This window comes from Anomaloglossus baeobatrachus, chromosome 1, assembly GCF_048569485.1.
Source record: "Anomaloglossus baeobatrachus isolate aAnoBae1 chromosome 1, aAnoBae1.hap1, whole genome shotgun sequence".
Classification (NCBI taxonomy): Eukaryota; Metazoa; Chordata; class Amphibia; order Anura; family Aromobatidae; genus Anomaloglossus; species Anomaloglossus baeobatrachus.
In genome coordinates, this window is record NC_134353.1 from 132,992,051 (window position 1) to 133,019,131 (window position 27,081).

Below are 27,081 nucleotides of genomic sequence, written 5' to 3' on the forward strand. Positions count from 1 at the left end.
CACTGCGACGCTCCAGCGATCCCACCAGCAACCTGACCTGGCAGGGATCGCTGGAGCGTGGCTACACGAGTTGCTGGTGAGCTCACGAGCAACCAGTGACCAGCCCCCAGCGCCGCGTGGAAGATGCTGCGCTTGGTAACTAAGGTAAATATCGGGTAACCAACCCGATATTTACCTTGGTTACCAGCGCACGGAGCTACACGTGCAGAGAGCAGGGAGCAGCGCACACTGAGCGCTGGCTCCCTGCTCTCCTAGTTACAGCACACATCGGGTTAATTACCCGATGTGTGCTGCAGCTACACGTGCAGAGAGCAGGGAGCAGCGCACATCGCTTAGCGCTGGCTCCTTGCTCTCCTAGTTACAGCACACATCGGGTTAATTACCCGATGTGTGCTGCAGCTAAATGTGCACAGAGCAGGGAGCAGCGCACAATGCTTAGCGCTGGCTCCTTGCTCTCATAGCTACAGCACACATCGGATTAATTAACCCGATGTGTCCTGCAGCTACATGTGCACAGAGCAGGAGCCGGCACTGACAGTGAGAGTGGCGGAGGCTGGTAACAAAGGTAAATATCGGGTAACCAAGGACAGGGCTTCTTGGTTACCCGATATTTACTGTGGTTACCAGCCTCCGCAGAAGCCGGCTCCTGCTGCCTGCACATTTAGTTGTTGCTGTCTCGCTGTCACACACAGCGATCTGTGCTTCACAGCGGGACAGCAACAACTAAAAAATGGCCCAGGACATTCAGCAACAACCAACGACCTCACAGCAGGGGCCAGGTTGTTGCTGGATGTCACACACAGCAACATCTCTAGCAACGTCACAAAAGTTGTTCGTTAGCAGCGATGTTGCTAGCGATGTTGCTTAGTGTGACGGGGCCTTTAGTCTCAAGCTTTTTCCTTGTCAAGATGGCCGCGGGAGATAAGAGCAGGGGCTGCCCTGGGGAACAGAAGGCAGCCGAGGGAGACAAACGTTGCTGGGGGAGGGAGACAGAAGCTGCTGGTCACCCGACACTGAGCAGGTAACAGAGGAACTCCTCACCTTTAGCTCTCTTGCAATCGTCTCTTCTTGCTCCTCTGTACTTATATCTTAATTAGCTGTCTGTAGTTTGCAGCAGGTATCTTTTCTTCTGGGGCTGTAGTTTATGATGGTGGATTTTCCTCCACGTTGCAGCCTCTCTGTCTCTTCTTGATGGGACTTTCTGTGGTCTCTGGGGTTTTTTTTCTTTCACTTAGGGGTCCCCACAACGTCTCCTCCTTCTCCTGTATCCTTTTAGGGTGATTTAGTGAACTTTATACGGTGTTTTGTTCACTTCTCTCTTTGATATTCAGGAGAGCTGGGAGAGATGTGTCTTCTCCCTTCAGTAGCTAGGCCACACCCCCATAAGGCTTGCTTTTTAATGCCATGTTTTAGATTCTCACTAAATGAGAGTGATGGTGCAACCAGCCCCCATCGTACCCTAATATTGAGAAGAACATGCAGACTGCCAACTGCCATGATAGGTTACGAGTTCTCCTTCAATGGAAGTCTTCAGAGGCTGGACAGAAATCTGTCTGGGTCACCTCCTACACCCCTGCACTCCCTAAAGTCCCTATACAGGTCCTTCCACCCCACATGACTGATTATGGTCCTAGGCCCTTGCTTGCCCTAAACTCACCCTGGCTATTGAAAAGGCTGGCAAGAGCACTAGTCTCAGCAATACAATAATACAACACAAGGGGAGGGAGACAAACATTGGTAAAATAGTCACAAAAAGGAAAACACTCCAATGCAGCTAAACACCAAACACCAATGTTGCAATTGTCAACAACTTCTCAGCTTCTTCCTGAGACTGGCTCTTTCCAAAGTGGTCAGCATAAGAATGATGAGATTCTATAACCGGCATAAGATGGTAAGACACATGACTATTTAAAGTGAAGGGGAGTGATCGCAAAGAGCTGCACCTGAGATTAAGGCTCCAAAAGATAGCCAGATAGAAGAGTCCTTAACCCCTACAACACCAAAAGAAAAGCAGATACATTTAAATACAAGCTGCAGACCTGCGCATAATAAGGCGTTGTGACCTTCTAGTCCCAGACGCACCAGAGGACTCCCCAGAGCGGGGCACACCCATGGCATGAGCAGGGGGTTGAACACGATGACCCTGGAGGTCCCTTCCATCTCTAACATTTTATGATTCTATGACTTATTAATAAAGTTAATGCATTCAAATGTGACGCCCCTGAACTAGTCAGGGTGTCATATGGTACTTCACGATTTTATCTTGACTGGTGCAAGACTCAACCCTCATAGTTCTGGGATCCTAACTTTTGGTATTGCTCCATCAGCATACAAATCCTAGTCACACCTCACATCACACCCTGTCAGGCACACCAGTGGGTGGTCTAGCTGGAACAGGACCACCCACCTTGGGGTCAGGCAGACTGATAGGAGGGAGGAAGTCAGTGAGAGGAAGTGGAGAGCAAAGCTTAGTGAGTTGAGTAGTAGCTCCCAAAGAGTGAGGACCTGGGAGTATCAGCCCCCTAGAGAGTAGATATAGCTCCGGAAGAGTGAGGAGCTGGGAGTTGGAGCTCCCTGGGGACTGTTGGCTAGGTCGCAGACGGTGGTCTTGGACCGGAGGAATCGGAGACGGAGACCCGGTTGCAGGGTATTGGAGAAAGGTGCCAGGCTTAGTTTTGGGGAACGGCGGGCACCGGAGTACCTAGTAACAGAACTGGTCCGAGCACGTCGGGGTACTGGACTCTAGATCAGGGAGTAGCGTCACGCAACCTGATAATTAACCTGTGGAGGATAGTTTCTTTATGGACTTTCCCCAAGAGCTCAGAGATCGAAGGTATCAACACAACTAGGGGGATAGGGCTTTCCAGCTTATGCGGCCCACTGAAATCCCAAGTGTCAGCCATCGAGAGCACAGCTTCACTACTTAACAGTGGGGAGCAGGACCCTGACAGCTTCAAGCATAGGGGTCACAACGGACACTAAAATACAGTGCATGGAGGCAAGGTACAGACCATCAGCAATACCAAAGGGAGCGGACTCCCAGACGAGCTCCCCTGAAGTGGCAGCGGCACCCAGAGATTTGGTTTACCTTTGTGTCAGAGTCTGTTTTGCAGTTGCAGCACTGCCAACACTGCCTGAGTGAGTACGCTGTCCTCCTCTGCTTCCAATCTGCACCACGCTCCCCACCACCTCCATCATCCAGAGTCCCGGGGCCTCCCTTACCCGTGTAGGGAACGTGATCTGGCTGCCCCACTCCATCTTCCCCGGGTACTTCCATCGGCAGCGGCGGTACTCCCCTTACTGCGAACCACGGGTGGCGTCACAATCTCTTATCCCCTGTAAATACCCCCTTTTCATTTGAAGTGGCCGCGAGCCCCTGGGTCCGGAGACCCTCAAGCCACAGCAGCAACCCCCTGGATCCGAGCGTTTCGACCGCTGCAGGGGCAGCACACAGACAGATATTGAAGTAAGGCAAATGAATAGTCACCAAATGATATGACTATAATGTAGACACTGAGGCGTTACACTAATAATAGTATGCAATTTTACTGATAAGTTTTGCTATAAGTATTGTAAAGTGAAATCAATTCATGCTTTTAAGAGTCACAATCAATAGCAAAGCAAGAAGATGACAGATATATCTAAAGGAACTAATGGGTCTGAGCAGACATCACTTGTTTTAATGAAATTGATCCTTAAGCGTTTTTGGATTTTTGTTTTTTAATGAAATACATATTGATGCCAAACAGCACTTGTGATCGTTATCCAATCAAGTCTTTTAAGGGGTTACCCTGTCACAAGATTTTGATGAAATTCCTTAGGACAGCTATCTCTAGCAGACTGTAAACACAACATAGTCAAATATTTATAATCCATAACGTCTATTTGGGTGTATTTGAGCTCTTCCCATTTTAGGTGAATGCCATTTAAAATGTAAAGTCTGTCTGGTCGGCAGCTCTCATTTTATACGGATTTTCTCTTTCTTCCCATTTTGCATTATATTGTAACCAAAACAACAGATTCTTTTACCAGTACCCCAGCAAAAAGCTATTTCTACTCCATCCTTATCAAAAGCCTCATACAACTCCTGTCTCTGTAAGGGTATGTGCACACGTTACGGTAATTATTTCTGCTCCATTTCTGCTCCTCTTGGCGGGAAAATGCAGCATAAAATAGCCCTACACCAAAACAAACAGTATACACTGATACACCAACGAGCAAAAGAGTAAGAATGTTTTGAACTTTTGACTTTCAGTCTCCACATCTACCATCCACTACAGCTTCGAACATGAGACTACAATCATTTCATAGACAATCATTTTGGCTATTTCATACATAAATTTAACTTGGAACTTTTTAGAATATGATTAGTTATGCAGATTCTTGTCATGTCACTGCATTGTTACTGTTTTGCTCCTGAAAATCAAAATTTTGATTTTTAATTACTTTGTTAGTATTTTGTAAATCCACCTTTGGATTTCAGCACTGTCTGAATCCTTCTGGGCATGCTCGTGACCAGATTAGAGCATGTCTCGACTGAAAGCTGATCCTAGGTCTCTTCTACATATTTCCAATATTGGTGTATACTGGTCGACTCACTTGCGTATGTATACAACATTTTCTTCAACTCTACCCACAAGTGTTTGATTGTGTTGAGGTCTGGGTACTGTGGGGGCCAATCCAGCACCTCTAATTCATTGCCATTGAACCATTTCTTCACCTATCTCGGCGCATGCTTTGGGTTGTTGTCCTGCTGGAACACTATGTTCTCCGTTTCATACTTATGGTACTTGAGTGTATGAAGTAACTGATCTTGTAGGATACTCACATATTGCTCAGCACTGAGTCTACCATCAATCCTGGTCAAGTATCCTATGCTGTGAAACAATCCCATATCATCAGGCTTCCTCCACCGAACTTGACAGTTCCTTCAGTTTCTCGATCCATTAGCCCCTTTTTCTCTTGTTCCCTCCAGACATATTTGCACTCATCAGAGCTTAGTCTATTGACTTTGTCTCATTGCTCCAAATTATCTGTTTCCAATCTTCTACTGTCCACTTTTCTTAATATTTTGCAAACTCAACCCAATGCTTCTTATGACGATATTGAAGTTGAGGCTTTTTCACCTTTTTTGGGGCCATCATTAAAGACTTGTGTAATGTGCTTCACGCGGTGCTTGCATGAACATCTGTGATCTCACTATTACAAAGTATATGAGTTGCCTCCACTGCCGTGATCGTCAAGCCAGAACTGATAGACCTTGTGAGGAGCCGACTTGTTGACTCCGATATTTACAGAAGACCACTAAACAGATACAAATATTAGAGGTATAAATATGTAAACCAAAGAAAAAACCCTAAAAGAAAATAAAATAAACTATATTAGTATGCTAAAATCCCAAGCAAACAAATCCAAATGAAAAAGTGCTGTGTAAAGTGTACACAAAGGTAACTTTTGTGGAAATAGCTATGGTAGGGATAGAGATCAGTGGTGACCTGTGAGGATTAGGGTATTAGCAGATCATTGGCCTAGTCCTGCACTTTCCGCTGCCTAACAATGGAGGTAATTAGGTTAATTAGAGGTTCATTAAGATTTTCTGCCAGCAATATTATAAGGGGAATGTCTTTGCGTACTAGAAAATCTTAATGGACCTCTACTGAGCTACCAAATATTGCTAAGTATTCCCTGTTCAGGGAGATTTGTATGCTTGTGGGGTTTGACTCTGGACTAGATATATTAATATTTTAAAGCCATTTTATATTTATATTGTTTACATTGTTGTGGGGTCACCATTGTTGTGGGCACCCCATGTTTTGTGTGAAATATTTAATAAAAGGCTGCTGTGGCCATTTTACCCAAGTCATGACAGTCATGTGTATATTTTGCACACAACAAAGTGAATAGGTGATACGTTGGGTGATAGGCAGGAAACAACCAAAATCAACTCTTAAATTGTCACATAGAAGGGAGTCAAAAGTAACCCTAAAGAATTATGAGAACCATTCACAAGATCTGCACGCAATTCATCTCAACCAGATGGTGATACCAGAATCTATTAGAGCGAAATGCAAAGAAATTGCATGCGAACATGATAACCAGATCAGTTTACATTCAGTTTCATGCCTAATTACATTTATATTTGGCGTCTGGAAAATCAGTGTCAGTCCATCTTCTTGTAATACCCTCACCTTTGGTCATAATTTGACTTAGCGGGAAAAACAACCAAAGATTAAATTATTCCCCTTTAAAATAACATTTTCATATTGTTTCCTTCATCACTCAATTTAACAAATGATTATTAATCACTGACACTCTGTGTCCTCCGGCTACTAGTTGAATAAAAAAAATTTACAGTAATAGAGATAAGCAGATCTGATAAAATTCTAGTTTGCCAGATTGCACAGATTTTCTCGAGAAATTCGATTCACAGAAAAGTTAGGCAATGTCCTCACGATCAGCTTTGGCGAGTTTTTGATGTTGCAGGATTGCTGCACCATTTTTGCACTCCATTTAAATTTGGTTACATGAGTTTTTTACTTCATTTTTGTGTTTTTTTAACATGCATTTTTATCACATGCAATTTTTTGCCTCTTGTTGGTATGTCATGCTTTAAAATAAGCTGCTTTATGGTTGATACTCCTGGTATTTGGCTTTAACAAAACTTTAACATGCATTTGTATTGCGCCTCTGCTGCGGAATCACACGAGAAACGTGTGTCCGTTGTTTACATGTGGAATCTCAACATCTAAGTGAAATTTATGGGGAAAATCTGCACATAAAAATCAGCATTCCCGCAAGAGGAATTGACATGTCACAAGTTTCTTCTGTCTGTGTGATATTTGTGACGGTTCTGGGATTTGAGCTCCACATTAACTTGTGTGGCTCTATATATTAAATGTATTTGATTTCTGTTGGTGCAGCAAGGATTAATGTCCTTCTCACTACTAGCAGGTCGTTGTTAATTCACGTCACGTGCAGCTGGTTTGTGACCATTCCCAGCTCCTTTAAATAGTCACATGATCCATCACATAATGCCGGAAATAGAAGCAACACTCATTCTGTTCTGACCACGTTTGGAGGGATGAAGCCTTTTGGAGCTACTGGAGCTTTTTCTGCAGATGTTCGGCTCTTTGGAGTTTTGTTATATCCTTTTGTTTATTTCCCCCTGTCTGTCTACCTACCCTTGTGTTTTATTATTACAGTGATGAGACTAGTGCTTTCGCTGATCTTCTCACTAGCCACAGTGAGTTTAGGGCAAGTGAGGGCATAGGTATGTGATCGGCGATGGGGTGAAAGAACCTGTACAGGGACATTAAGGAGTGCAGGGATCAGCTGCAGGTTATTGTAGGTGGTGACTCCTCTCCCTTCTCCCTAGTGCCAGGGCCAACCATTGTATTGTGCTGCAAGTGTACCCTGTTTGTGGCAGCGATCATCGGGGGTTCCCTTACATTTGGTGTAACCCCGATAGTCACAGAGTGACAACATAATGCAGATTTTAAATTCAAATATTCTTTTAACTTTATACTAATAAAACAAAAAAATTAATATTATTCTGTGTTTTTTCACTTTGTTGTTACTTTTATTTACTTATGGATTTAAAAGTGAATTTCTGTATAACCAAACCACTAAAATGTATATCACTGGTATGATTTTTATATGGGCTAATTACCTATATAGATGTTTAAGTAGCTACATTTACAGTTTGTGTGGTGACAGACTCCATTAAAGTATTTTGACTCAATGGATCACATTTGCTAATCCTGTGTAATAGTCAGGCCTCATTCTGATGTCTATTTTTCATATACTGTATATGTTCTGTGCCTATTTTTAATAAATAGAAGACATACACATTACAATATATAGGGCTGATCACATGGACATGTTTTCTGCAGACCGTCTGTCTGTCTGGTACACTTACTTTTTTGCATCTAAATTTTGGTGCAATTTGGCAAATGTTGGCACATTTTAGGCCACATTTCCATTGTAGCTACTATAAGACATGAGTTTCGCCAGATAGCCATCCATATTTTTTAGGGGGCAGGAAAAAGTGTTGCAATCACATAATGGATAGGTCTAAAGCAGTTGTGGGCAATCAATTGACATGAGAGACCATGACTGTTGTGGAGGGCTGAATCAATAAGCTAAAACTACTTTAATTAATATTAGCATATGAATTATAATTATCTTATATTAATATTATCACTTAAATTTTAACAGAATTAAACATACTGACAGCTCCCTATATACCATATGAGCCTGCACACTACCCCCTATATACAGTATGAACCCCCACATAGCCCCTCCATATGGAGTGTGAGCCCCCATAGAGACGACTATATACAGTATGAGCCCCACATAGCCTCTGTACACAGTGTGAGCCCTCACATAACCCCCTATATAGAGTATATGAACCTCCACATAGACTGGAAAATACAGAATGAGCTCCCACATAGCCTTTCTATATATCGTGTGAGCCCCCACATAGTCTTCCTCTCTAAAGTGTGAGCCCCCACATAGCTCTTCTATATACAGTATGAGCCCCCACATAGCCTCTCTATATGCATTGTAAGCCCGTACATAGCCCCCTATATACAGTATAAGCCAACATATAGCCTCCCTATATACAGTATGAGCCCCACATAGCTTCTCTATATCCTCTGTGAGCCCCTACATAGCCCCTCTATATACAATATGATGGCCTACCTAACCCCCTATATAAATTATGAACCCCCACATAGCCTCTCTAATTATAGTATGAGCCCCGACAAAGCCTTCTAAATACAGTTTGAGCCCCCACACAGCCCCTTATATACATTAAGAGTCCCAAATAGCCTCCAATATACAGTATTAGCCCACCACAGTATGATACCACTATGATAAGGCCGTAATTTAGGTTGATGCAATCTAATCATGCATCCCTCTTAAACTGTCTGCAGTCCAAATTATGAGTCACTCGTGGTAGCATGCATTACCCTCTCTTTCGCTCACACCAGAGAGACGTACTCAGATATGAATAGAAAGTAAGACTGATTTATTTCCGGAAGTGTTACAAATATATATAACCTTATTGGCTAGGTGCCAAGAATACGTAACACGTCTCCTATTGGATAAAGTAGAACAGCTTATTCTGTGATATACAATTTACTGTAATGTGCTTGGTTCCTCATTTATATTAAGCAATGTCAGCATTATTCACTTGTCACAAGAATAGCCCAGACTGTCTGTCTGAGTCTTATGCCAAGAGATATGTGGGGTATAGTTCAAACAACATCTTAAATCTTGTTCTTTATGGATATCTCCATGTAACTCCTATATACTCATAATAATGATAATCACATCCCTAACAACTACATAGCCCTTCTATATGCACAATGAGCCCCCACCTAGCATCCTATATACATTTTGAGCCCCCACTTAGCCTCTTTATATACAGTATGAGCCCACATATAGCCTCCCTCTATACAGAATTAGCACAAACATAGCCCCCTAAATACAGTATGAACCCCCACATAGACTCCTAAATACAGAATAACTATTAAAAAAAACAGTAAAAAGTACAAAAAATAATGTTTTAAAAAGTATGAAAAAAATAAAACAATAAAAAAGTTCAAATCACCCCCTTTTGAATCATTAAAAGAAATATAAGGAAATATAATAAAAAAAATACATACATGGTATCACCACTTTCAGAAAAGTCCAAAATATAAAATATATACGGTAATTTGATTTTATAATGAAATCTAAAAACAAAATATAAACAAAAAAATTCAAGAACGCCAAAATTATATTTTTCGGGTTGCTGCAAAATCACAAACCAATGCAATAACAAGTGATCAAAACATCATATCTATCCCAAAATGGTATCGATAAAAATGTATTCTCATTCCGCAAAAAAAAAAAGCCATCACACAGCTCCATCAACTAAATATTGAAAAACCTACGAGTCTTGCAAAATGGTGACACAACCACACAAATTTGTTTTTGCAAATTTCTGCTTTTTTTAATTTCCCCACTAAAATAGTAAAACAAACTGGACATGTTTGGTATTGCCATTATCATGCTGATGTGGAGAATCTTATTGCAAGGTCACTTCTACCACAAAATGTACATCGGAAAACCAATTCACAAAAAACTATGTCGGAATTCTGGGGAGTTTTTCACAATTTCTCCACATTTGGAATTTTTTCCCATTTTACAGTGCGCTATGTGGGAAAATGAATTGTGTAATTCAAAAGTACATCTAGTTCCAGCAAAAAAAAAAAAAACAAAAAACCCTCATATGTCTATGTGGACAGAAAAATAAAAAGTTTTGGCTGTGGCAGGAATTGGAAAAAAAAAGTGAAAACGCAAAATCAAAAATTGGCTGCATCATGAAGAGGTTGAAGTATGTTTTTTTCCCAGAGTCAAACATACCTGGCTGAAATCATACAACCAGTGTCTTATACATGGTGGCCATGATTGGGCAGGACGTATCAGCTGTCACGTAAAACACTGCTTTGTTGCCCGTAGAAATCAATGTGGCCAATCTTTTATTTTTTAGTCATACAGTAAAGAAAATTGGGTTGACTGCTATGAGCAACAAGGAAACAAGACTATTTTGATAAATAAGACAAACAACCTTCTTGTAAGAACAGAGTCAAAAACAAACTCTATATAAACAAGACTATAACTGCTATTTTATCATTTCTGACCTGTAGCTTCTTTGAAGAGAACAGTGAACAAGAAGTTCTAATTTCTCTGAAGACCATGATGAAAACAGTAACAGACCCCTGCAGAGGAAAAACATTCATAGAAAATGTTACAAAACCCATCAATCATCAAAATAGTGACTGACAAAAAAGTGATTGACACTAAAGCTTGCTTTACACGCGGCAATTTCTCGTGCGATCGCATGTGCGATCGCACCCGCCCCATCGTTTGTGCGGCACGGGCAATTCCTTGACCGTGTCGCACAAAGTTGTAACCCCCCGTCACCTGTACTTACCTTCCAAACGACCTCGCTGTGGGCGGCGAACATCCTCTTCCTGAAGGGGGAGGGAAGTTCGGCGTCACAGCGAAGTCACACAGCGACTGGCCAATAGAAGCGGAGGGGTGGAGATGAGTGGGATGTAAACATCCCGCCCACCTCCTTCCTTCCGCATTGCTGGCGGGACGCAGGTAAGCTGCAGTTCATCGTTCCTGGGGTGTCACACGGAGCGATGTGTGCTGCCCCGGGAACGATGAACAACCGGAGCACAGAAAGACATTCCATTTTTTAAAAATGAGCGATGTGTCAACGAGCAACAATAAGGTGAGTATTTTTGCTCGTTCACACTCGCTCATTTGTGTTACACGCTACGATATGTCAATCGAGGCCGGATGTGCATCACCAACGATGTGACCCTCAACGACATATCGTTAGATATATCGTAGCTAGTGTTGAGCGGACCCGGATGCGCAAAATCCCGATCCGCACGGTTTGAGCGCCCGATCCGAGTCCGACCAGTACCCAGGATTCGGGGTGCACGATCCGGATCCGTTTTTTTTTTTTTTTCCTCTCTCTCTTTCTCTTTCTCTTTTTCTCTCTCTCTCTTTTTCTCTCTCTCTCTTTTTCTCTCTCTCTCTCTTTTTCTCTCTCTCTCTCTTTTTCTCTCTCTCTCTCTTTTTCTCTCTCTCTTTCTCTCTCTCTCTTTCTCTTTCTCTCTCGTGTCCCGGATCCGGCTCCCCATTAATTTACATGGCGGCGGAATCCGGATCGGATCCGGACTTCGGCGGCAACCCGATCCGGATCCGCCGGATCCGGATTATGACCGCTCAACTCTAATCGTAGCGTGTAAAGCGGCCTTTAGAAGTGACAAAGACATAGTTAAAAAAAAAATAAAATTATTTAGCATGGTCAGGAAGGTGAAAACAGGCGTTGGTTGTAAGGGATTAAAAATAAAGAAATTTTAAAGATACACATTTTTGGTATCACTGCAGTATCTTCATAAAAGTTTGATGTATAAAATATAGAATTAATTAACTTGATGCATAAACAACATAATGATAAAAAAATGCAATAATTTTAAACCAATAAAATGCAATAAGAAACAGTCAAAACATCGTTCCTACTTAAAAATAGTACCAGTAAAAACATTGGCTCAGTGGGCAATAAAAGCCCTCCTCATTGACCAAAAATTACAAATTTTAAGGGTCTTTGAAATTAGCAACAAAAGTAAGATTGTTACAAGTTTCAGAATTTTGCATAATTGGTGTTGCCGTATTCCTACTGACCTGAAGAATCATATTGCCAAGTAATTTTTACCATATGGTGAAAACTAAATGAAGTAAATAAAAAAAATAAAAAGAATAATTGTGGAATTACACTTTTTCTGCTATTTTGATGCACTTTTCTCCCACTCTCCAGTGCATCACATATTGAAATAATTGATGCCATTCAAAAGTACAACTCGTTCTGCAAAAAAGAAGCCCTCGTGGCCATATGCACGGAAAAATAAAAATGTTTGGTTCTTGGAAAAATGGGAGAGAAAAAAACAAAAGCAGAAAAAAAATAGAAAACCATCATGTCAGGAAGTGGTTACTAATGATTTATTGGAGATTTGCCTAACTAGCAGTAAGGCGGGCTTTACACGCTGTGACATCGCTAGCAATTGCTAGCGATGTCGAGCGCGATAGCACCTGCCCCCGTTGCACATGCGATATGTGGTGATTGCTGCCGTAGCGAACAATATCGCTACGGCAGCCTCACACGCACATACCTGGTCGGCGACGTCGCTGTGACCGCCGAACAATCACTTCTTCAAGGGGGAGGTGCGTTTGGCGTCACAGCAACGTCACCGCAATGCCACTAAGTGGCCAGCCAATAGAAGCGGAGGGGCATAGATGAGCGGGACATAACATCCCGCCCACCTCCTTCCTTCCGCATTGTCGGTGGATGCAGGTAAGGAGATGTTTGTCATTCCTGCGGTGTCACACACAGCGATGTGTGGTGCTGCAGGAACGACAAACAACATCGTACCGGCAGCAGCAGCGATATTATGAAAAGGAGCGAAGTGTCACCAATCAACGATTTTTGACGTTTTTGCGATCGGTGATCATCGCACCTAGGGTTTACACGCTGCGATGTTGGTAACGGCAGTGTCAGTAACGACGTCAACCCGACGATATATCATTACCGATGTCGCAACGTGTAAAGCCCGCCTAAGGGCTGGCTGAGTCCTATTTCACTGCTAGCTCCCTATGTAAAGGTAATGCACCAATGAATCTGGGGTGCATACACTCCTCTTTATTTCACATTGTTTGGGAGGCAGAGATCTGCAAAGAGTCAGCAGTAATGCCTTTATCCACAGGGAGGTGAAACATGATTAGTGGGATGATTAGTCTGGGGGAAGAAAATACCCCCTCCATCAGGCGCCCACTGATTGGCATATTCTAAGCCAATTTAAATAAACGATTCTATGGAAACTGATCAAACAGAAAACAAAAGAAAGGGTCTTGTTCGAAGCAGCGTAAAGAATGGAATAAAGACATGGGGTCTTTGGAGTAACATGCCTGATATGTCTGGAAATGTTTCTGCTCATTTTACCTCCATAGAACTGGTAATTATGAGGCATAATTGTCAAGAGCATGGGCACACATATGGTTGGTATAGCCAGGGGCCCAGGAGGTCAGGGGGCACAGTTCCACCTCCAAATTAGGTGCAATTTTGCATTTCTTGGGCTGCAAAGGGCCCGTATATTGTTCTTGCACAGGGGTCCTTTTCTGTCTGTGTTCACCAGTGGTCAAGAAGCTTACTACAGATACATTTGTCCACTTTGAACACTATCTTTTTATTGGAGGTATGTCTCGGACCAGCAGCATCTTAGATGGGTGCTCTCAGTTTTGCCTCCGCACCATAAGAGGAGTGAAGTGGCACTGATTGTGCCCAGATCCAGTGATCTGCCCTGCTCCAGAGCAGCGCTAACAAACTCTATAGCCAAGAGCTTCTCAGCACTGCATTCCTTGCATAGGAGACTGATCACCTTTAATACATTATCGAGGTGACCGGGAACTTAGGCAAGAAGAACAGCACAAATAAGCTTTTTATTAAAAAAGTGCAAAGTTGATTATTTTAACAAAGAACATTGCAATTTTAACCATTTATACTGTTAGGATCAAAACTTCTTAAAAGCTGCTCTCCCAGAAAATAAACTGATCACATAGGGTTCTACTGCTTTGACACACAGTAATCAGATGTAAATCACATGAGAATCTGTTGAACCACATAAAAATAAGGTTGTTGGTGTTATTGTAATTTGTTACACGAAATAAAGCCCAAATATATTTCTAGACATTGTTTATAATTAGAGCTGATCAAACTGGTCAAAAACTGGGATCGGCGGATCACTGCTCAATTAAAAAAAAGTCCAATCCGCTCTGGAATCGGGTGCCCATATAAGTCAATGGGGACCAGAATCCGGAGATTAAAAACATTGGTGAGATAGGGGAATTAGGTGTACTCACCCAGGCGGTGTCATGGCGTCAAACTCCTTCCGGGTCACACTTTTCCCTTCCGAATACGATAATTCAATATTCAGTGTTTTGCCCGCCCACCGGTGTAATTGGTTGCAGTTAGACACGCCCCCAACCTGAGTGGCAGTGTGTCAGCTGACTGCAATCAATCACAGGTGGCAGGATAGCCGGTGGGCAGGGAAAGCAGTGCAAGTGTCTGCGGGTCAATATGTTGAGCGTGCATGTACACAGAAACAATGCACGCTCCTGTCAGAAGTGTGCGGCTGCGCCGGTGATTCCCTGTCAGACTCATGCGAGTCTGGCATGACATCACCCGACATGGCCTGCTGCTCTCTGAACATGAGCTTGCATGTACCTAGAAACACATGCACACTCCTGTCGGAAGTGTGCGGCTGTGTCAATGATGCGCTGTCAGACTCGTACAAGTCTGGCATGACATCACCCGGCACGGCCTGCTGCTCTCTGCACATGAGCATGCATGTACCTAGAAACACATGCACGCTCCTGTCAGAAGTGTGTGGCTGTGCGGATGATGCGATGTCAGACTCGTGCGAGTCCCTCACAAGTGTGACTCCGACCTAAGAGAAATCGCATGCGGCCTTTTTTAATTAAATAAATAGTTTAAAAAAAAGATGTGCAGTCCCCTCTAATTTTCATCCGCCGCTAAGATAAAGCCGGATGGGGGCTGGTATTCTGAGCCCACAGCCGCCTGGTATTGCCGCATCTATTAGATGTGACAATCCTGGTGCTATACCGGCTCTTCCCATTTCCCTGGAGCTGTGGCAATAGAGGTAATGAGGGTTTAATAACAGCGCACAGCTGCTACTAAGCCCTAGGTCAGTGATCCCACAGGCGTTTATGAGATACCTGCATCATACTAACCTGTAAATGAAAGAAAATAAGCACAAACAAAGAGAAAAATCCTTTGGAAAAAAAAATACAAAAACTCACACTCCTTCACCACTTTATTAACCCCCAACACCCTGCAGGTCCAGCATAATCCACACGAGGTCCCACGGATATTTAGATCTGCTACATCTGAAGGAGGTTTCCACGGTCTTTCACTTCTGATCGCAGATAACCTGACCTCAGGTGGAGGTTCACAAACCTGCATCTCCTAGCAGAAAATCACATTTTTTTTGGCCAAGAGATGCAGATTTGGTGCTGAAATTTTTACACCATATTCCTGCACCCAATCTACACCCCCTTTGCCGCGGTTTTCTGTTCTGGCATTTTGCCATGATTTTTGCTGTAGTTTTGTGCATATATATATATATATATATATATATATATATATATATATATATATATATATATTTTCATGTTTGGGCCAAGGAATGCAAATTTGGTGATGACATTTTTACACCATATTCCTGCATTCAGTCTACACCTCCTGGCAAAAAAACGTGGGTTTTTTAGACATTTTCTTTTTTTGCCACGGTTTTTGCTGTGTTTTTTTGTTCTGGCTTTTTGCCATGATTTTTGCTGCAGTTTTGTGCAAGGAAGTGCACAATAGGTGCTGAAATCCTCTGCACCAGATATCAGCACCAAATTTCTACCTCCTGGCAGAAAAAAAAATATATATATATATTTTCATGTTTGGGCCAAGGGATGCAAATTTGGTGATGACATTTTTACACCATATTCCTGCATCCAGTCTACACCCCCTGGCAAAAAAACACATTTTTTTTACGCATTTTTTTTGCCATGGTTTTTGCCGCAGTTATTGTTCTGGATTTTTGCCGCGGTTTGGTGCCAGGAGGTGCACATTTGGTGCTGAAATCGTCTGCACCAGATTTGAGCACCAAATTTGCATTTTTTGCAAAATTTCCCCCCAATTTTCATCCTCAGCCATGATAAAGCCGGCTGGGGGCCTGCAGCCGCCCGATATTGCCGCATTCATTAGATGTGACAATCCCGAATTGCCCTGGTGCGGTGGCAGTCGGGTTAATAAGAGGTTAATAACAGCGCATAGCTGCTACTAAACCCTAGGTTTTGATGGCACAGGCGTCTATGAGATACTTGCATCACTAACCTGTACATGACAGTAAATAAGTACAAACACAGAGAAAAAATCCCTCATTTGGAATAAAATACAAAAACGCACTCTCCTTCACCAGTTTATTAACTCCACCACCCTGCAGGTCTGGCGTAATCCACACAAGGTCCCACGACGACACATCCAGCTTTGCTACATCTCACAGCTAGTAGCTATAGAGAACGACCACCAGCTGTCAGTGTAGCCTATGACAGAGCCGCGATTAGCGTAGACTGCAGGCAGACACTGTCACAGGCTGGGGGCGTGTCTGCCTGCAACCAATCACAGACAACAGGACGGCTGGTTGGCAGGGAAAGCTGTGTGTATGCGATGAGCCTATTGCGTAGTACAGGAAGTGAATATGCGACCCAGAAGCAGTGTGCCACCATGACACCAAGTCTCGGTAAGTATGAAATGCTGTTTTAATTCTGTTTTTCTTTATTTTTCAGTTCTTATTTTCCCCAGTGCGGTTTCAAAGATGCTCGGGTGCCGGACCCGGGCCAGGGATTCCGGGTGCACAATCCGGATCCGGCACCCGGGCATCTTTGAAACCGCGCGGCTCTGGACTTTTACAGTCCGGATCCACTCAGCCCTATTTATAATCTTAAAGGAGTTGTCCACTACTCGGACAACCCCTTCTCAATTACTATATTCCCCCCTATAATCTAAAACAACCCTGTACTCACCTCCAATATTGGAGCAACTCCAGCGACATCTGTACGGGTCACTAGGGGCTCCTGTGACCCTAACTAGTAGCTTCACTCTCACTTCCTTCTGATGTAACTGATATCCGTAGTGGGTCAGAGAACAGTGTGGCGCCCCTGACCTGGTCAGGCACCACTGAGTACTGCACCCATGCTGGGGACAGTACAATACAGGTAATCCAGAAGGCTGACCGAGGTGTGACTACACAGGCGCATAGTGATCAGGTCTCACACATGTACCTTTGAGAGGACCCCTGGGGATCCCAGGAGGGGGCGAAGCCTCCATCTCCACTCAAGGGGTGTGGTAAGAGAGCCTGGTTGCTAGGTGGCGTAGGCAAGAACAGGAGAGGAGGAGCAGTGAGCCGGTTTAGTGTGCAGTCCGGGGAGAGCAGACGTCAGGAGCAGACCCCTGGGGCTGTTGCAGTCTAACAGCGCCCGCGCAGTGACTACCGACGGGGGAGAACGGTCACCTAGTAGTGCTACCCGAAATCCATCTTCAGCTAAAGAGAGAGCAACGGAGTGGGAAGTAAGGAGACTGCTAGGGAGTTACCAGGCCCAAACGGGTAGTAGGTCCCAGTGCAGGGATAGATCCACCTTTCCTTGCCAAACCTGCTTGAGGGGGTACTTTACACCCCCAAGATCACACTACAAAGTCCGCAGCCACGTCGCCACAGTTAGGGCCCATAGTTCACAGGAGGCAAGCAGCCGGAGTGTCCTGGTCCAGGCTACAAGCAAACGGGCAAAAACGAAGGGGAGAGAGGCTTCAGCAACTTCCCTGGGTGACCCCCATAGGGACTAAAAGTCGGGGTTACCCCAAAACGCAAAGGGCTAAGGAAGGCGAGTCGGTAGTCACCCTCATCAGTCAGCCTGAAGGACACCTGGTTCCAGCCTGGTTCATCCCAGCTACGCCCGGGTTACTCACTCTGCCACCTTCTGTGAGTAAAACCCCTGAAAGACATTCTGCTTGTGTGGAGTTATTCTGCGCCTTGTGGTTCTACGCACTTATACAGGGCCCTGGGGCTTGCCTCACTCTCAGGAGGCTATTACAACTGACTGCACCCACCATCAGCCCCAGGCATCCCTTAATCTGCAGTGGCGGTCCCCACTGACCGCAATTCTGAGAGTGGCGTCACGACAATCCTAGAAGAAGGTTCCCTACCTGTGACCAGACTGTTCCATCCACGTGGAGTCCCTGAAGGTAATGCACCGACACAGCAATGCTTGTGGGGCTTCACATCTGGCGTCACGAACAGGATAAGGACTAGACCTGTCCAGACAGGTGACCATGTGCCTGGGCGGTCCGCTTGGAAAATTGGAAGCGCCGCCATATTGCCACCATGAAAAGCGCGCCGAAAAACAACAGCAGCCCGCGCTGGGAGAAGTTACCGCCCACGAAGAGGTGTGGCTACCCAGAGATCCCCTGCAGAGTCTTGACCTCGCAAGTGAAGAGAGCGGAGGCGTTCAGAGACGTCGGGACAGAAAGGGAGCCAGAAGTCTGCTGTTAGAGAAAATGGCGTCTGAACACAGAGACCCAGAGCCAGGCTCCGCTGCCTGGTGGTGTCGGGAGCTTGCCCAGTTCTGCGATCAACTGGAGGCCAGGGTCGTGCGACAGATCAGAGAGGGACGCACGGAGTTTCTGGAGATGGCTGCGGCGGTTCAGGCCTACGAGGGGAGAGCCACGCGACGAGTGCCAGACCGGACGGCGACGACTCAGACCCCGATGATACCACCGATGGGTGAGTCCAGTGTTGCCCCTGCCAGCGCGAGTGCCCCGACCCCTGCTGCCACGCCCGCGGTCCCTGAAGAGGCGCCCGGCGCGGCGACGCTGAACCAGGCCGCAGCCACGCCAGGTGCGGCCCGCCAAGCCCAGATCGCTGCAGCGACGCCAAGCCCAGCCTGCACAGATCCCATCGCAGCTGCGACGCCAACCCAGGCCGCCGCAGCGATGCCCTGCCCGGCCTGCCAAGAACCGACCACAGTAGCGATGCCCGCTAAGACTCCAGCTGCGACAGCGACGCTGATCCAGGCCGCCGCCATGCAAGGCGCGGCCCGCCAAGACCAGGCCGCCGCCATGTCAGGCGCGGCCCGCCAAGACAAGAATGTACCACCGTTTACCCCGGCCTGCAAGGCCAGAGCAGACACCGCTCCCCAGTCCAAGGAAGTCCCTGCTAGGAAGTCCCTGATAGGAGAGGACCCCGCATACTGGAAGCTGAAGGCTGACCTAGAGGCCCAGTTCCCACAGGAGATGGTGGACCGGTATCTGCTCCCTCCGCACACCCCCAAGGCGACTCCTGCAGCAACCACGCCAAAGAGTCCCCCGCCCGGGCCTGCTGATGAAAGTCCATCCCCAGCACTGCCACGACAGGAGTGCTCAGAAGAACTAAGGGGGAGGGGAGGCCAGGAAGCTGAGGAGCTGATCCCGGAGCCAGCGCCAGTGGATCCATGCCCAGAGCCAGAGATGCTGCCGTACTCCCGCTGGGATGAAGAGGAAGATTTGTCCAGAAACCTTACCTGGGAGCCCGCAAGCCGCGAAGTAGCAACCCAGCAGAATCCAGCCCGCAAGACACGGCGCCGCAGCAGAACAAAGTTTTCCCCTGCACCGCAGTCTCCAGAGAAGCAAGATGAAGTCACGGCCAGAGACTTGGAGGAGAAACGGTTCTTGAGAAGGGCCAAATCCCAGGTCAGAGGTCCACTTTGTCGTGGTGTAGTAGAAGACTTCAGCTTGAAATCAGGATATGGCTTCATAGTAGCTCCTGGTATGAAAGAAGGCATCTTTGTGAACAGAAGGGATGTTAGAGCCCATTTGCCCAGAGGACATCCAGGAAGGAACCTGCGGACAGGAGACTCAGTGGAGTTCACCATGCATCAAGGAGAAAGAGGATGGTATGCATTGGATGTTACACCATGTCCCAGTAATCCCTACAGTGACCCTGCTGTCTCAACAGAAAAAGAAACGGATACAGAAAAAGAAACGGACACAGAAGAAGAAAGGAAAGACAGATGGAGAAAGCAACAGGTGCCGCAGCCCTACAGGCCCAAGCCCTGGTATGGAGGAGTAGAGGAAAGTAAAGAAAGTACAACAAGTTACTGTTTTGACCAGTTTGAAGTTTTTGCAACGTTCACAAGTTTAAGTATGTGCCCACATAAACTAATGTGAGAAATGAACCTTAAGGCTATGAACTGGCTATAGCCACAAACTCTCGCAGTGTAAATAGTTACCCCAGAGGTACCACCACCAGAGCCAGCCTGTTTAGGGGCCTGGCTCGCCTGCAACCAGGGAGCACGTCCGTTTATGGGGCCTTGGCTCACCTGCAACCAGGGAGCACGCCTGTTTATGGGGCCTGGCTCTCCACCACAAAGAGGGTACCTGGTCAGCACCAACTGTGAAGGCCGCCTCTGGATCCTGCCAGAAGTGGCTGAAGGCGCGGCTTCACCAGGCCAGGTATGCCCTGAAGACCACTAGACCACGAAAGCCGCCTCTACATCCTGCCAGAAGTGGCTGAAGGCGCGGCCAACGGGAGAGGAAGATTGGAGGAAAGGTCTGGGGAAGTGGATGGCCCAGACCTGGTTACCAACAGGACCGGTGACCTGCCTCCTGAAAGGGTTTAGGGTGGGTTAACGGACTTGTGGGTGGAGGGTGGTGATGTATGGTACCTGGTGGTTTTTTTAAAAAGTTTTACCATGTTTTAATGTTTTATGCATTTTAAAATGTTGTCTTGCAGCCCGAGGACGTGCTGGTGATAACTAAGGGGGAATGTGGCGCCCCTGACCTGGTCAGGCACCACTGAGTACTGCACCCATGCTGGGGACAGTACAATACAGGTAATCCAGAAGGCTGACCGAGGTGTGACTACACAGGCGTATAGTGATCAGGTCTCACACATGTACCTTTGAGAGGACCCCTGGGGATCCCAGGAGGGGGCGAAGCCTCCATCTCCACTCAAGGGGTGTGGTAAGAGAGCCTGGTTGCTAGGTGGCGTAGGCAAGAACAGGAGAGGAGGAGCAGTGAGCCGGTTTAGTGTGCAGTCCGGGGAGAGCAGACGTCAGGAGCAGACCCCTGGGGCTGTTGCAGTCTAACAGCGCCCGCGCAGTGACTACCGACGGGGGAGAACGGTCACCTAGTAGTGCTACCCGAAATCCATCTTCAGCTAAAGAGAGAGCAACGGAGTGGGAAGTAAGGAGACTGCTAGGGAGTTACCAGGCCCAAACGGGTAGTAGGTCCCAGTGCAGGGATAGATCCACCTTTCCTTGCCAAACCTGCTTGAGGGGGTACTTTACACCCCCAAGATCACACTACAAAGTCCGCAGCCACGTCGCCACAGTTAGGGCCCATAGTTCACAGGAGGCAAGCAGCCGGAGTGTCCTGGTCCAGGCTACAAGCAAACGGGCAAAACGAAGGGGAGAGAGGCTTCAGCAACTTCCCTGGGTGACCCCCATAGGGACTAAAAGTCGGGGTTACCCCAAAACGCAAAGGGCTAAGGAAGGCGAGTCGGTAGTCACCCTCATCAGTCAGCCTGAAGGACACCTGGTTCCAGCCTGGTTCATCCCAGCTACGCCCGGGTTACTCACTCTGCCACCTTCTGTGAGTAAAACCCCTGAAAGACATTCTGCTTGTGTGGAGTTATTCTGCGCCTTGTGGTTCTACGCACTTATACAGGGCCCTGGGGCTTGCCTCACTCTCAGGAGGCTATTACAACTGACTGCACCCACCATCAGCCCCAGGCATCCCTTAATCTGCAGTGGCGGTCCCCACTGACCGCAATTCTGAGAGTGGCGTCACGACAATCCTAGAAGAAGGTTCCCTACCTGTGACCAGACTGTTCCATCCACGTGGAGTCCCTGAAGGTAATGCACCGACACAGCAATGCTTGTGGGGCTTCACAACAGCTTCAGTTCTCACTTCTTCCAGATATTAACCAGCCCAGTCACACAAGTCCCTTGAGACCCAGCGCCGGTGTAGGAGGTGGTCAAATCACCCTACTCTTATGATGTACATATGTGGTTTAAATGTTGTTTAAATGTCTAAGTGCTGCTGTTGGAGAGTACGGCTAGCAATGAAGCAGACACGGAGCAGTGCAGCTTTCCGCATCCTCTGGTGACCAGCAGTTTTACTGTATTTTACTGTATAATATGTATTTTACAGCATAATTGGTTTACTGTGGTAATTTTGAAATGTTAAGTAGGGATGTTAATGTGACGCCCCTGAACTAGTCAGGGTGTCACAGGGTACTGCACTCTCTAGCCTTTGGTGCAGGACTGAACCCCTCATGGTTCTGGGATCCTGACCCTTGCTGTTGTTTCCACCAGCATTCAGATCCTAGTCACCTTACACCACACCCTGTCAGGCACACCAGTGGGTAGTCTAGCTTAAATAGGGCCACCACCTAGGGGTCAGACAGTCTGGTGGGAGGGACTTAGTCAGAAGAGTGGTAGCCCTCACAGAGTGAGGAGCTAGGGGAGTTTGAGCTTCCTGGGAGACGTTGGCTAGGTCACAGACAGTGGTCTGGGACCGGAGGAGTCGGAGACCCGGTCGCAGGGTATTGGAGAAAGGAGCCAGACTTAGTTTGGGAGAACAGTTGGCACCGGAGTACCTAATAACCGAACTGGTAACGAGCATGGCGGGGTACTGGACCCTAGATCAGGGAGTAGCTTCACACAACCTGATAATTAACCTGTGGAGGATAGTATCTCTGTGAACTAAGAGCTCAGAGATCGAAGGCAACAACACAACAAGGGGGATAGGGCTTTCCAACCCATGCAGCCCACTGAAATCCCAAGTGTCAGCCATCCAGAGCACAGCTTCCCTACCCAATAGTGGGGAGCGGGACCCTGAAAGCTTCAAGCCGAGGGGTCACTGGGAAAACATCTACAATTAGTGCAAGGAGGCAGGTCAAGACCACCAGCAACATCAAAGGGAGTGGATTCCCAGACGAGCTCCCCCAGAGAGACAGTGGCACACCAGAGACTTGGTTTACCTTGGTGTCAGAGTCTGCTTTGCAGTCACATAATTACTAACAATACCTGAGTGAGTACGCAGTCCTCCCCTGCTTCCAACCTCTACCACGCTCCCCTATACCTTCTCCATCTGGAGGCCTGGGGCCTACTCTACCCATGGAGGGAACGTCATCTGGCTGCCCCACTCCATCTTCCCCGGGTACTCCCATCGGCAGCGGCGGTACTCCCCTTACCGCTAACCACAGGTGGCATCACAAACTCTTATCCCCTGTAAATATCCCCTTTTCATTTGAAGTGGCCACGAGCCCGTAGGTCTGGAGACCCTTGAGCCAAAGTGTCAGACTTCCGGGATTTCCAGTTCTCTTTTGAAAGAGCTTGCCCTCGGTTAACATGGAGTTTGCTGTTCTGTTGCCCTACTTCCTGTCCAGCTGTTTAAAAGGCCGCCTCTAAGCTTAGTCCAGTGCTTGAGTATACTGCTTGCTGTGTACTCCTGCTTTGCTGCTCTTGGTTCCTGATTGACATTTTGGATCCTCCCGAAAAACAACCGACACCGACTTTGGACTTCACCCGGACTCATCAAGCTGTGCCCGGACTCCGTCTGCCGTCTTTGGTCAGCACTTCTGCCCGGTTCCTTCCGGTCCGTAACCACTCTGGACTCTCATCTCGTGCGGACAATTTTGGACTATACCTCTGGCCCCTTGTGTCCCGGCTGCTGCGCATTTAGGCCTTCTGGGGTGATTGCCAGACAGTCCCTGTATAGGGGTTCGCTCTTGGTGGTCTCCCTGGGGGAGTCCGGTGCGTGGCCCCGGGAATTCCCTTCGTTCCGATCCTGGAAGGTATTTCCTGTGTTTATTGTACTACTGTGTTTTTGTTCAGTTTATGTACATATTGTTGGTTGCATATTATAAACATTTCTGCACCAAGAACTCGTCTCTGATTGTCATTGCCCTAACGCAATCGAAATCCTCAGTACATACAATAGTATTACACAAAGCAGACCCCGAATCTGAGCAGTTTGACCGCTGCAGGGGTGGCACATTAGCATAAAGAATATTAGTATGTGTAATGTAGTAGATACATCCAGGTTGCTGGGTGAACGAGAGCCAGGATGGGAGGACTGTGAGAGAGCAGAGGGTTAGTTTGCGAGACAGGCCAGGAAGAAGGTCAGTTCTGCCAAGTGTTGCTGAAGGAAGAACAAGCTCTATACCAGAACCTGTTGCAGAACCAAGGGGTATCCTCCAACGGTTCGGAGCCTACAGCTCACCTCATGATGAAAAATCTGGGGACCAGTTTGGTGTCGGGGCATGTGTACCTCCGGGGGCCCATATACAAATCGAGAGGCTAGGAAGCCGTCCGAGATAGTGAAGAGGACCAGGGAATCTGCAGAAACAGAAATTGGAAGAAAACAGGAGTCTAGACTTGGCTACTGGAATACCCAGGGCAAAGGCTAGTACAAGGGAAAAGTCCCCGAAAGTAAGGTGGCGGCAGATCATGAATGTAATAAGGAAGTGGCTATTTCTGTCCATAAAATTGAAAGACAAATAAATCGTTTGTTTTTGTATTGCAAAGTGTGTGATGGGTTGCCCTGCTACGTCTACGAAGATGACAGGCTGTGGGGAGAGAGATGCACCCCTGAAGACCCAAGTAAGTGTCGCACCCCCGGCTGGGGCAGAACACAAACACAAGATCAGTTTAGTAAAGTAAAGCAAAGCCCAGGAGGCTATTCCTTGGCTCCCCTCTACACCGGCACCGGAGATCACTACAGGCTTTTATTATTTTACATAAGGGAATATAGAAATTGGACAAAAAGACTGACAGTACTCCCAAAATGCAATCTGAACAGGTGCAAAATTGAACATGACATAATAACAAGAAAAGACAGTTGCACTCTGAAATGCTAAAGCATGCAATGAATGCAACAATATACACATGTATTACTGCTTAAGGAAATATAGGAACAAAATTAGATATTTACCATACAAAAACGACCATTTCAATATCTGCCCAGTAGACATGTCAAAGCTTATCTCATTACTGGGAACCTACACTTAACTGAAGCCTCTCTCTGGGTTACAAACCTCCAGGTGTATATACAAGTACGAACCTGCTATAAAGAATAAAATCACATGTGGCTAGTGGGGAGGGGTGCACAGTCAGAGGACATGAAATCCATAATCTAGACAAAAGACTGATGGCACTCCCGAAATGCAGTCAGAATAGGTGCAAAATTGAACCTGTCATATAATAACAAAAAAAGACAGTTGCACTCTGAAATGCTAAAGCTTGCAAACAATGAATGCAAGAATATAGATATGCATTACTGCTTAAGGAAATCTAGGAAACAAATTGAAATATTTAGCATCCAAAAATGGCCATTTCAATATCTGCCCAGTAGCCAATGAAATTGAGAAGGGGTTATCCGAGTAGCGTACAACCCCCCTTATCCTTTAGATGGAGAAATGTATCACAAAAGAACACAAAAAGAAATTTAATTTGCTTGTTTTTGCAATATCCAGCAGAAAGAAGTAGAAAATAATAACAATAATAATAATAATAATAATAATAATATTAATATGATTATCTCTCTGTAGCACAATCTGGAGTGAAAGGATTATATAAAAACCCTTTAGAAACCTTGAGTCTCACTTTAATTTTTACAGCCAGTCTGTCATCTTACCAATTTACCCAGAAACGCTATAAATATTCCCTGACAACATGTGTACAAATAAAACTTACTATTAAATTATAAAAGCTCATTGTGTACACTGTGGGTAATTTAGTGTGGAGAAAACATTATTAAAATGCATATTGCGGTGCTCTGATGGCAGAGCCGAGCCACTTGTTAGCAAGATAGGCTGAAAATCAGATTTGACTTGAATAATTCTCTCAAGCATAAAATAACCCACATTGGGGAAAACACTGTATTGCATGTGTAGATTTTATGTGGAATAATGAGTAAAGCATATTAATGCTGTCATCTCCCTCATAACTTATTTACTATTGATATCGTAATATCTGAGATCACTGCGCTTTTTCTTTCACTCTGTTAAACTTTTTTACATTATTGGAGAATATTGTGCTGCCACCTAGTGCTCAGATAATGATAACTGCATTAAGTAACTGTAGATTATTATTATTATTATTATTATTATTATTATTTATTTATAGAGCACCATTGATTCCATGGTGCTGTACATGAGAAGGGGGTTACATACAAAATACATGTACAAGTTACAGTAGACAGACTAGTACAGAGGGAAGAGGGCCCTGCCCTTGCGGGCTTACATTCTATAGGATTATGGGGAGGAGACAGTAGGTGGGGTGTAGGTGGGGCGGCAGCTCCGCACGGTGGTGGGGCGGCAGCTCCGCACGGTGGTGGGGCGGCAGCTCCGCACGGTGGTGGGGCGGCAGCTCCGCACGGTGGTGGGGCGGCAGCTCCGCACGGTGGTGGGGCAGTGAGGTCATTCAAGGTTATAGGCATTTCTGAACAGATGAGGAAGATGTGAGGAAATCACAGGCCAGGTTCACATGGAATGTTTTCTGATCTTATTAATTTTTCTTAGAAATAAGAACGACGTTGTTTAACCCCAAAACGGTCACCGAAGGATCCTGTCATCAAGAGTCTGATGACTGATGTAGGGTTTAATTGTTGCACCATAGTCCGTCTCTGATATTCGCTAATTTTAAAGCAACCTGACAGCTCTCCTGACATGGCTGATGTAAAAATGACCAAGAAGATCATCAATCTGATTGGGAATATGTATAAATAAACTGACAACTTGGCGTTTTCTTCCCCCTCCTATTAGACCTTACAGCCTGACCCCGTCCAGTAAGTGATATATCGGATTGAGCAATATATTGTCTTTGTTGTGCATTTCTTGATAACATTTCATA

The 27,081-nt window shown here is 45.9% G+C and overlaps 1 protein-coding gene across 1 annotated transcript in view; it reads right to left on the bottom strand.

The window, feature by feature from the left end:
* LOC142290964 (cyclic nucleotide-binding domain-containing protein 2-like) overlaps positions 1 to 27,081 on the bottom strand; it is a 233,993-nt gene that overhangs the window by 153,200 nt on the left and 53,712 nt on the right. Inside the window, exon 6 of the mRNA XM_075335154.1 lies at positions 10,692 to 10,769. Within this exon, the coding sequence (XP_075191269.1) occupies positions 10,692 to 10,769 (78 nt within the window). The remainder of the gene's footprint in view (positions 1 to 10,691; positions 10,770 to 27,081) is intronic.